This window comes from Martes martes (assembly GCF_963455335.1).
Source record: "Martes martes genome assembly, chromosome: 15".
NCBI classification, from domain to species: Eukaryota; Metazoa; Chordata; class Mammalia; order Carnivora; family Mustelidae; genus Martes; species Martes martes.
In genome coordinates this window covers 51,806,923-51,819,486 of record NC_137903.1, presented here as the reverse complement: position 1 = coordinate 51,819,486, position 12,564 = coordinate 51,806,923, and the positions used below count along the sequence as shown (strand labels likewise).

The window sequence follows — 12,564 nt, the reverse complement described above, 5'->3', positions numbered from 1 at the left end:
AGATGTTCAGTATCATTAGTCATAGGGAAATGCAAATTAAAACCACAGTGAGGTAACATATACCTATTAGAATGACTAAAAACATAGACACTAAATGTTGGAGGAGCAAAGCTCTGATATTTCATATGCTGCTAGTAGAAAGTAAAATCATACAACCATATTGGAAAACAGTTTAGCAGTTTCTTAAAAATAAAACCTTTTCACCTACCATATGATCTGGCCATTATACTTACAGGTATTAACCCAAGACAAATGCAAGCGTGTTTTCATATAAAGACGTGTACACAGGGGGCACCTGGCTGGCTCAGGCAGTAGAGCATTCAGTTCTTGTTCTCAGGGTCATGAGTTTGAGCCCCATGTTGGACATAGAGCTTTCTTTAAAATAAATAAATTGATAAATAAAGTCCTTTAAAAAAAATGTTTCATGAAATGTTTTAAAGCAGCTTTATTCATAATAGCCTAAACCTGGAAACAGATCATATCTATCAATAGGTGAATGGGTAAACAGTAATGGTATATCCATACAATGGCATAATACTCAGCAATAAAAAGGAATAAACATTGATAAATGGAGGGCGCCTGGGTGGCTCAGTGGATTAAGCCTCTGCCTTCAGCTCAGGTCATGATCTCAGGGTCCTGGGATCGAGCCCCGCATGGGGCTCTCTACTCAGCGGGGAGCCTGCTTTCCCTCCCTCTCTGCCTGCCTCTCTGCCTACTTGTGATCTCTGTCAAATAAATAAATAAAATCTTTTAAAAAAAAACCAAAAAACAAAAACATTGATATATGGAACAATATGGGTGCATCTTAAAATAATTACACTGAGGGAAAGAAACCAGACCAAAAGAGTATATACTATATGATGCTGTTTACCTAAAACTCTGGAAAATGCAAACTATATAATGACAGCAGATCAGTGGTTTTCTGGGAGGTGGAATAGGGTGTGGTGTGCAGAAAAGTGTTACAGCAGGGCATAAGGAATCTCTTGTCGGGGGCAATAGATAAGTTCATTCTCTTGATTATGGTAATAATTTCCTAAGTGTTTAACATATATCAAAACATCAGATTGTATGCTCTAAATATGTACAGTTTAGTGTGAGTTATATTTAGTAAAACTATTAAAAATAAGAAAATCTTGAAAAATTAAAGTATTTCTAAGTGCAAAAAGAACTGGTGAAGCTGAGGAAACATGGAAATGGTTATCCTTGGTGAGGAGGAAAGATTTTATGGATCTGGAAAGAATAGGGACTTCAAAGTTAATAGAAATGTTCTGTTTCTGATGATGGGTGATAAGTATAGGAATACTTTATTATTCAGTTCCTAACAGTTCAAATACATTATATGTATTCTTTTATATATGATAAATTACACAATTTTTTAAACTAGAAAAAATTTTTTTGAAAATACAAATGACTCTCTTCCCTCTGGATGCTTTCAATCGTTAACAATTCAGATACCTGTTACTGGATAATTTGTAGGTCAGAGAGAATCTCAATGCTTTTTTTCATTAAAAGGTTTTTAGAAAACATTTAAACTTTTTACATTAACAACATAGAAGTTCTTTATAATATTCATAGCAAATATTTAATCCCACAATATTTTCTTTCTCCTGTTTCTCATACCTTTATGTTTAAAATATCAGAACACTTTCTTTTATATTAGAAAACAGTTTAATTCCTTTTATCATTTTCTAAATATAAACCTACCATAAAATAGAGAAAAATATTTTTTGAACCTACATGCTCTGGAGATTCTGATATTCTAGTTCTCTGGAGAATGTCTATCGTATCTTAAAAATTCACTTTAGGGATACCTGGGGGGCTCAGTCGATTAAGTGTCTGCCTTAGGCTTAGGTCATAATCCCAGCGTCCTGGGATTGAGCCCCATGTTGGGCTTTCTGCTCAGCAGGGAGCCTACTTCTACCTCTCTCTGCCTGCTGCCCCCCTTGCTTGTGCTCTCTCTCTCAAATAAAAAAATGAAATCTTAAAAAAAAATTCACTTTGTTACCCAGTGTTAATAGTGTAAGTAATATAGAAAACAAGTGTTCTTAATTTTGCCATTGTCTCAATACCAAATATGTGAATTCCGAGTAATAGTGACCTACAAAATTTAAAGAGACATATCTTGTGAAAATGAAATTGCACTTAGATTTCTCCTACAAGAAAAACTCAGTATATATATAATTCAGTGTTTAAGATTAAATTATTGGTTACTTAGTAACTCAGATTTTTGTAAAGGAATTCAAATAACTATATTACAAGAGAATTAAGGATGTTTCTCTGGTTCTGATTTATAAAAAAATTCAGTTCTTAAGATATTTTTGTTTTCATGGTAGAGCTTTGGGACTCATACTACTAATTTATTACAGCATATACTAAATGTATGCAGTGTTTTGCCCTTTGCTCAGCATGCTGTTTTTCTGTCTACAGCCCGCACCAGCATGGACTACTTTTAGAGTTGGCCTATTTTGTGGAATATTCATTGTACTGAATATTACCCTTGTGCTTGCCGGTAAGTTGTTTAAATTTTGAATTAAATTATCCTTAGGAATATGCCTATGTTATATTCTATTCCTCTGTCAAAACTACCACCAAACTAACAGAGCTGCTACTGAAAGAGAAATTGGCCAGGGCTAAGTTTTGGTTGTTATATATGATTCGAAGGGATGGGATGGTGTTTGGTCATTTGTTTGGTTTGTTTTTCCTTTCGGGTATAGTTATCATTTAAAACATTGCTAGTTTATGACTTTTATTCTCCATCATTTTCTTGTTTTTATGTACAATTTCTTTATACTTGTTCAAAGTTCAGTTATCAGGAACCTCAGCTTCCTTGATCACAGTTGAGGATGCAAAATTCACGTACTAAAGTTCATTCACTTTGCTTATTGGAGTCTCTCTCACATCATTTCTGGATTGTATTTGCAATTACTTTGAATATAATTTTAAGAAACGTGGTTGTGTAATTTCCTATTCTAAAGAAGTTAAGAATTAGAAAGAGGTCGGAGGAATTGCTGGAAGCAGGGGAACTCCCAGCACCGAGAAATGATATACCAGCAAGAGAGACATTATCTTACTAAACTTCCCAACAGAATTTGACATACTCCTCAGCAGCATTTGACATTGTGGATCATTCCTTCTTAAAACCCTTTCTTTACTTGGTTTTCCTGGGAAACCATACTCTGCTGGTAGTTCTTTCCAATCTCCTTTGCTAACTATTCTTTTCTTTGTGACATCTAAATGTTGGGCAGTATGGCTGGGCTGAATCCTCAAATCTCTTTCTCTGTCAACTTTCGTTTCCTACCTAGGCAATCTTATTCAAGCCTATTGCTATAAACATTATCTGTATGCTAATGACTCTCAAGTATGTCTGCTCTCTCTTCTGAATGATAATCTAATTGACTATTTGGATTTGTAGTAGGCATTTCAAACTTAGGAGGACAAATTTTTTTTTTACCCCCAAATACTCTTTCTTTTCCATAAATCATCATTTTTTGTCAGGGTATCAGGCCACAAACCTGTAGCCTCTCTTTTCTGTCATCCTTATCTCCAGTTCATCAGCAGATCCTGTTGCTTTCTCTTTAAAATGTAGTTGGTTGGTTGGTTGGTTGGTTGGTTTTTGGCTCTGCATTCAGCATGAGGTCTGCTTGAGATTCCCTCTCCCTCTGCCCTTCCCCCTGCTCATGTGCACTCTCTCTGTAAAACAAAATAAAATCTTTTTTAAAAATTAAAATAAGATGTGTTTTTTAAATATAGTTGACACACAATGTTAAATTGATTTCAGGTGTACAACATAGTGATTCAACAACTCTGCATTATGCTATGTTCGTGACAAGTGTAGGTACCATCTGTCACCATACGACACTATTATAGTGCGATTGACTGTATTCCCTTTATGGTACATTTCATCCCATGACTTATCCCTTCCATAACTAGAAGCCTATATCTTCCACTCTCCTTCACCCATTTTGAATCTGACCACCTCAACCAGTGCCATGCTTGTCTAAGCAACCATTTTTTGCTTGGTATACTGCAGTAGCCTTCTGAACTTGTCTCACTAGGCCACTCTTGCCTCCTTTTAGCCACCAACATCTTTTTTTTTTTTTTTTAAACGTAAGTTAGATCGTATCACTGCCCTCCTCAATATCTCTTTATGGCTTCTCTTACAATCAAGTTGAAACTTCTTACTATGGCCTAGAAGACCCTATAGGGTCTTGCCGTATGGGTCTTTCTAACTTTATATCCTGTCATACTCTCCATACTCAGTTTCACTCTGTTTCCAAGTACATTTGTGGTGGTACTATTCCTTGAACTCACCAAGCTCATCCCATAAATGATCCCTTGCAGTTGCCTAAACGTTCCTAACACGGTGCTACACATATAGTAGATGTTTAAGAAAAAACTTATTGAACTTGTTTTTCCTCATTAACATTCTTCTTAATTAAGATTGTCAATTATAAATTATGAAATTATAACCCAAGTTGTAATGACTCTTAACGAGCATATGAACTTAACCTGTTGACAGTGTATTTTCATTTGTGTTTTTAGAATTCTCCCTCCTACCAATTACTAAAAATTATATCTAATAATTATGGCCCACTGTAAGCTCATGATTTAATATTGGTATAATTTATGATCATATTTTAATTTAGTTCTATTTTTTTTAATGAATGAAGCCTGTTTATATAGACTACATAGAAAAATTGCAATAAAAAACCCAGCCCTCGATTTCTGAGCCAGCTGTTAGGAAAGGAACACTGACTTGTCTTCAAAAACCCTTGCCTGGGTTTCAGTCTCAGATCCACTGTTTGTTAATTGTTTTGGCTTTAAGGATGTCATTTAACTTCTCTGAAATAATTTCCTTATTAGGTGAGCTTACTACCTTAAATTTACAGGGTTGTTTTAGAATTCATTCATTCAACAGGTAAATTTTATGTATTTCATGATTATGCTTGATATTATGAGTCTTAGATAAAAGAATCCCTTTCCTTATGAAGTTTATTATGTCAGAGACTAAAACAGTAATAATACACTATAAGACAAAATCTTAAATGTTCTAAGCAGGTCAAAGGAACAAAGTGATTACTTTAAATGAAAGCATCAGGGAAGACTTTATGGAGGAAATGGCATTTTTGCTGGACACTGATGGAAGGAAAGGCATTCTAAGAGGAAACAGATAAGCAGAGATTTAGTTGGTAGGGGACGAGGGTGGGGCATAGGAGGAGGGAGTGGGTTTTGAAGGGGAGAAAGTATAAATCACCTAGTGTGAAGAAGAGTATTAAATGATAAGAGTGGGAGATACTTAAGATCACTTCATAGAGATCAACTAAGAAGTACAAGTAATACGTAGGTAGCCTGGGTGTCTCAGTCGGTTAAGGATCTGACTCTTGATTTTGGCACAAGTTGTGATCTCAGGGTCTTGGGATTGAACCCCATGTCACCTGTTGGGCTCTGTGCTCAGCAGGGAGTCTGCTAGAAATTCTCTCTGCTTGTCCCTCTCCCTCCACTCCTCCCCCCAGTCACATGCACACATGTGCGCACACTGTCTCCCTGTCTCTCAAATAAATAAATCTTAAAAAAAGTAGTACAAAACATGTTTATAGTTGTAAAGTACCACGTCAGTATAAATTATAAGGTGTACGTGATAGGAGTTGTTCTTTCTAAGAAAAACCTCAATCATTTGTATGTGAAGTTTTTTTATTTTCAAGATGAGTATGGTTATAATTATCATCATTATCAAATAATAAAAAAAAATAAACTTCATTCTTTTTATGTGAGTGCATTGAAAATTTTTTTTTAATTCAGGGACAAATTAAGGTTTTGTTTTCTTTTGTAAATACAGACTTTTGTGAGACACTCTAATTTTTTGTTTTTAACTTATGTGGTTTATGCATTTAGGGTGGTGCATTATGTTCTCTCACCTCAGAACTCTTCTTTGTTTGATCTTTGTGTTGGGCCGAGAGGAGGAGGCAGAGCAAATATAAAGCCAGCTGTCTATCCTTATTTATCTCCCAGTGGGTACTAAAAGATAACAGAGTTGAGAGATGAGAGAGAAACACAGCAGTAGTAGTGCATGTACAAGCACGATTCTTTTTTTCATTCACATCAAAACATAATGTGCATAATTGCTGTAGTTTCTCAAGGGGATATGACCTGATATTTAATAATTTGTCTGAAATTCACATACTTCAGATAGTTAGTTTGATGAATGAAAAGTTACCTGATGAGATTTTTTAAAACTTGTTCTCTTATAGATTTCTAGTAATCTTTATTTGATTTGGTACAATAACAGTATACCATATTTCATTTTTTGGTTTGATAAAGATATGAGTTTGGCCATTTAAAATACATATAACTGTGTGATATAGCAAGCACTCATACCCTAATAGTAAGAGTAGTGATTGTTTCGATCTCTTTGGAGGATAATTTGACTGTATATGTAAAATTTTAAATTCAGTCACTTTGGTCTAGCAATTTTATTCCTAGAAATTTATCTTACAAACATACGTGGGTATAAGGACATATATGAGATGAATGTATTCACCGCCATTTCATTTATAGTTGCAAAATCCTAGAAACCACTCAAATGTCCATCAGTTAGGAATTGTTTAAAAAACTAAATGATATTACCTCTGTACAATGAAATGTCATGAAGGTATTAAAGTGAATGAGTAAAAATGGGTATAGCACTTTGGAGAACTGTTTGGCAGTCTCTACCAAAACTGAACATATACTATACTGGGTTGTTTCTATCCCCCAGTTAATGTGTATTGTGCTGCTGTGAACCCGCATATTCATGGATTTGTTTGGGTACCTGGTTTCAGTTCTTTTGGATGTATATCTAGGAGTGGAGTCATTCAGTTATGTGCTAATCTATGTTTAATCTTATGAGGTGCCACCAAATTGTCTTCCATAGAGGCTACATTTTTCCTTTTCACCAGCAATTTATGAGGGTTCCATGTTCTTTACACTTACTGACTTAATCGTTTTCCTTTTTATTTATTTAGTTAGTTATAGCCATCCTAGTGGGTATGAAGTGATATCTTGTTAATGTTTTGATTTGCATTTCCCTAATGACTAATGGTATTGAGCATCGTTTCATATGCTCAGTGCTCTAACTTGTTGGCTATTTGTTTATTTTCTTTGGAAAAATGTTTGTCTAAGTCCTTTGCTCATTTTTTAATTGAGTTGTCTTCTTGTTAAGTTACAAGATTTCTTTATATATCCTGGGTAATAGACCCTTACGAAGATACATGATTTGCAAATATTTTCTCCCATTGTATAGACTGTTTTTCACTTTCTTCATTATATCCTTTGATCCACAAAAGTTTTTAATTTTGATAAAGCCTGATTCATCTATATTTTTCTTTCTTTGAACTTATTTTTGTACATGATGAGAGATAGGGGTTCAACTTCATTCTTTTGCTGATGGATATCTAGTTGTCCCAGCACCATTTGCTGAAGAAAATATTCTTTTCCATTGAATGGTCTTGGCACTCTTGTTGAAAACTAATTTATTCATGAACTCCCAGTTCCATTCCATTTGTCTGTATGTCTGTTTTTATGCAAGTACCACACTGTTTTATAGTAAATTTTGAAACCACAAAAGGTGAGTCCTCTAACTTTGATCTTTTTCAACAATGTTTTGGCTATCCAAGGCCTCTAGTAATTTCATATGAAGTTAAGGATCAGGTTTTCCATTTCTGCAAAAAAAGACCATTGTAATTTTGATAGGGATTATAATAAATCTGCAGAACACTTTTGAGCATTGCCATCTTAATAGTATCAAGTCTTGTAAATTCATGAACATGGAATTCCTTTTGGCAATGTTTTGTAGTTTTTTAACGTACACATCTTACACCTTAAGTAAATTAATTCCTACATGTTTTATTCTTTTGGGTGCTATTGTAATTGGAATTATTTTCTTAATTTTATTTCAGAGTATTTGTTGCTGATATATACAAAAACAACTAACCTAAATAGTAAGACTTGGTTTCAGGTCAGATCCTGATCTTGGGGTCATGGGATCAAGCCCTGCATTGGGCTCCACTCTCAGCACAGAGTCTGCTTCAGATTGTTTCTCCCTCCGTCTCTCCCCCAACCTCTCTAAAATAAATAATTAAATCTTTTTTAAAAAGAAAGATCTCTGTAAATGTCATCTCCTGAGAGCTCTTCTTAACTACCCTATCTAATATAGCACCTAATTATACCATTTTCATTTCCTTTCCTTACTTTTTTTTTCTTTTAAAACCCTTATCACTATCTGACATTTTACATAATAGTTTCCGGAAGACATATATTTCTTCTGTTGTTTATTACTGAAACTCCAGCTCTTTGAATGGTTTTAGGTATAATAGGCATGTAATAAATATTTGTCAAATTAATGAAAAAAAAAATGAGGCCTCCTCAAGCAAAAGGAAAAAGAAACTGATGTATACTGAATACTTGTCATTGTTTTAGGCATGTAATATATGTTTATCACATTTAATCTTTTTTAAAAGAATAATTTCATCTTTATTGATATTTTTAAAATTTATATTCAATTAATTAATATTGTATTATTAGTTTCAGAGGTAAAGTTCAGTGATTCATCAGTCTTATATAACATCTGGTGCTCATTACATCATGAGCCTTCCTTAATGCTCATCACCCAGTTACCCTATTCCCCCCCACCAACCTCCCTCCCTCCAACAAACCTTGGTTTTTTCCTATAATAAAGACCCTCTTATGGTTTATCTCCCTCTCTGGCTTTATCTTATTTTATTTTCCCTCCCTTCCTGATAATCCTCTATTTTGTTTCTTAAGTTCCACATATGAGTGAGATCATATGATAATTATCTTTCTCTGATTGACTTATTTCGCTTAGCATAATACCCTCTAGTTGCTTCCACATCATTGCAAATGGCAATATTTCATTTTTTTCCAATGGCTGAGTAGTTTTCAACTGTATATATACCACATCTTTATCCATTCAGCTGTCGATGGACATCTAGTCTCTTTCCATAGTTTGGCTGTGGTGGACACTGCTGCTCTAGACATTGGGAAGCAGGTGCTCCCACAGATCACTACATTTGAATCTTTAGGGTAGATACCTCGTAGTGCAGTTGCTGGGTCATAGCTCTATTTTCAACTTTTTGGAGAACCTCCATACTGTTTTCCAGAGTAGCTGCATGAGCTTGCATTCCCACCAACAGTGCAAGAGGGTTCCCTTTCTCCACACTCTCACCAGCATCTGTCGTTTCCTGACTTGATAATTTTAACCATTCTGACCGGTGTGAGATGGTATCTCATTTTGTTTTTGATTTGTATTTCCCTGATGCTGAGCAATACTGAACATTTTTTCATGTGTCCGTTGGCCGTTTGTGTGTCTTCTTTGGAGACACGTGTCTGCTCATATCTTCTGCCCATTTCTTGATTGGGTTATTTGTTGCTTGGGTATTGAGTTTGGTGAATTCTTTATAGATTTTGGACAGTAGTCCTTTATCTGAAACATGTCTCATCCTGTCAGTTGTCTTTTGGTTTTGTCGACTATTTCCTTTGCTGTGCAAAAGCTTTTTATCTTGATGAAGTCCCATTAGTTCATGCTTGCCTTTGGAGATGTGCCTAGCAAGAAGTTGCTGAGACCGAGGTTGAAGTGGTTGCTGCCTGTGTTCTCCTCCAGGATTTTGATGGATTCCTGACTCGCATTTAGGTCTTTCATCCATTTTGAGTCTGCTTTTGTGTATAGTGTAAGCAAATGGTCCACTTTCATTCTTCTGTATGTGGCTGTCCAATTTTCCCAACACCGTTTGTTGAAGAGACTGTCCTTTTTCCATTGGATATTCTTTCCTGCTTTGTCGAGGATTAGTTGAGTGTAAAGTTGAAGGTCTGTTTCTGGGTTCTCTATTCGGTTCCATTGATCTGTGTCTGTTTTTGTGCCAGTACCATACTATCTTGATAATCAGAGCTTTGAAGTAGAGTTTGAAGTCTGGAATTGTGATGCCACCAGTTTGGGTTTTCTTTTTCTACGTTCCTTTGGGTATTTGGGGTCTTTTCTAGTCCCGTATAAGTTTTAGGATTATTTGTTCCAGCTCTGTGAAAAAAAGTTGGTGGTATTTTGATAGGGATTGCATCAAATATGTGTAGATTGCTCTAAGTAGCCTAGACATTTTAAGAATATTTGTTCTTCCAGTCCATGAGCATGGAACGTTTTTCCATTTCTTTGTGTCTTCCTCAATTTCTTCCATGAGTGTTCTGTAGTTTTCTGTGGACAGATCCTTTGCATCTTTGGTTGGGTTTATTCCTAGGTATCTTTTGGTTTTGGGTGCAGGTGTAAATGGGATCGACTCCTTAATTTCTCTTTCTTCTATCACATTGTTAGTGTACAGAAATGCGGCTAACTGTGCATTGATTTTTATATCCTGCCACTTTGCTGAATTCGTATATGAATTCTAGCAATTTTGGGGTGGAGTCTTCTGGGTTTTCCACATAGGGTATCGTGTCATGTGCGAAGAGTGAGCATTTGACTTCTTGCCAATTCGGATGCCTTTTATTTCTTTTTTGTTGTCTAATTGCTGAGGCTAGGACTTCCAGTGCAGTGTTGAACAGCAGTGGTGATAGTGGACATCCCTGCCATGTTCCTGACCTTAGGGGGAAAGCTCTCAGTTTATCCCCATGGAGAATGATACTTGCTGTGGGCTTTCTGTCAATGGCTTTTATGAAACTGAAGTATGTTCCCTCTGTCCCTCCACTGTGAAAAGTTTCATCAAGAAAGGATGCTATACTTTGTCAAATGCTTTTTCCACATCTATTCATAGAATCATATGGTTCTTGTCCTTTTCTTTCATTAGCATCGTGTATCACATTGATTGATTTGGAATGTTGAACCACCCTTGCTGCCCAGGAATAAATCCCACTTCGTGGTGTTGAATAATCCTTTTAAAGTACTGTTGGTTTCATGATGATAATTTTTGCATCCATGTTCATCAAGGATATTGATCTGTAGTTCTCCTTGTTGGTGGGGTCCTTGTCTGGTTTTGGGGATCAAGGTAATGCTGGCCTCATAGAAAGGGTTTGGAAGTTTTCCTTCCATTTCTATTTTTTGAAACAGCTTCAGAAAAACAGGTATTAATTCTTCTTTAAATGTTCGGTAGAATTCCCCTGGGAAGCCATCCAGCCCTGGGCTCTTGTTTGTGGGGAGATTTTTGATTACTGCTTCAATTTCCTTCCTGGTTATGGGTCTGTTCAGGTTTCCTCTTTCTTCCTGGTTCAGTTTTGGTAGTTTATACGTCTCTAGGAATACATCCATTTCTTGCAGATTGCGTAATCTGTTGGCATATATATATAGTTGCTCATAATATGTTCTTATCATTGTTTATATTTCTTTGGTGTTGGTTGTGATTTCTCGTCTTTCACTTGTGATGTTACTTATTTGGGTCCTTTCCCTTTTCCTTCTTGATAATCAGGCCAAGGTTTATTGATCTTATTGATTCTTTCAGAGAACCAGCTCCTAGTGTTGTTCATCTGTTCTACTACTATTCTTGGTTTCTATTTCATTGATTTCTGCTCTAATCTTTATTAATTCTCTTCTCCTGCTTGGCTTAGGCTTTATTTGCTGTTCTTTCTCTAGGTCCTTTAGGTGTAAGTTTAGGTTGTGCGTTTGAGACCTTTCCTGTTTCTTGGGAAAGGCTTGTGTTGCTATATACTTCCCTCTTAGGACCACCTTTGCTGCATCCCAAAGGTTTTGAAAAGTTGTGTTTTCATTTTCATTTGTTTCCCTGAAATTTTGAAAATTCTTCTTTAAGTTCCTGGTTGACCCATTCATTCTTCAGTAGGATGCTTTTTAGCCTCCACGTATTTGAGTTCTTTCCAAATTTCCTGTTGTGCCTGAGTTCAAGTTTCAAAACACAGTGGCCTGAAAGTATGCTAGGAATAATCCCAATCTTTTGGTACCAGGTGAGACCTGATTTGTGTGTGCTAGTAAGTGCTCTATTCTGGAGAGTGTTCCATGTTCACTCGAGAAGAATGTGTATTCTGTTGCTTTAGGATGCAGTGTTCTGAATATATCTGTGAAGTCCCTCTGGTCCAGTGTGCCATTCGAAGCCCATATTTCCTTGTTGATCTTCGGCTAAGGTGATCTGTCTTTTGCAGTGAGGGGAGTGTTAAAGTCCCCTCCCGTAACTGTATTCTTATCAATGTGTTTCTTTAATTTTGTTATTAACTGGCTTATGTAATTGGCTGCTCCCAAGTTAGGGGCATAAAAATTTACAATTGCTAGATTTTCTTGTTGGATAGACCCTTTAATTATGATACACAGTCCTTCCTCATCTCTTATTAGTCTTTGGTTTAAAATCTAATTTGTCCAATATAAGGAATGTTACCCCAGCTTTCTTTTGACATCCATTAATGTGATTCATGGTTTTCCACCCCTCACTTTCAATCTGCAGATGTCTGTGGGTCTAAAATGAGTTCTTGTAGACAGCATATCGATGAAGCTTGCTTTTTTATCCAATCTGATACCCTGTGTCTTTTGATTGGGGCATTTGGCCCATTTACATTCAGAGTAACTACTGAAAGATTTGAATTTAGTGC

The 12,564-nt window shown here is 35.8% G+C and overlaps 1 protein-coding gene across 1 annotated transcript in view; it reads left to right on the top strand.

Annotated features, from left to right (window-relative positions):
• XPR1 (xenotropic and polytropic retrovirus receptor 1) overlaps window positions 1–12,564 on the top strand; it is a 234,545-nt gene that overhangs the window by 167,774 nt on the left and 54,207 nt on the right. The window contains exon 7 of the mRNA XM_080824449.1: window positions 2,428–2,509. Coding sequence (XP_080680575.1) covers window positions 2,428–2,509 — 82 coding nt within the window. The remainder of the gene's footprint in view (window positions 1–2,427; window positions 2,510–12,564) is intronic.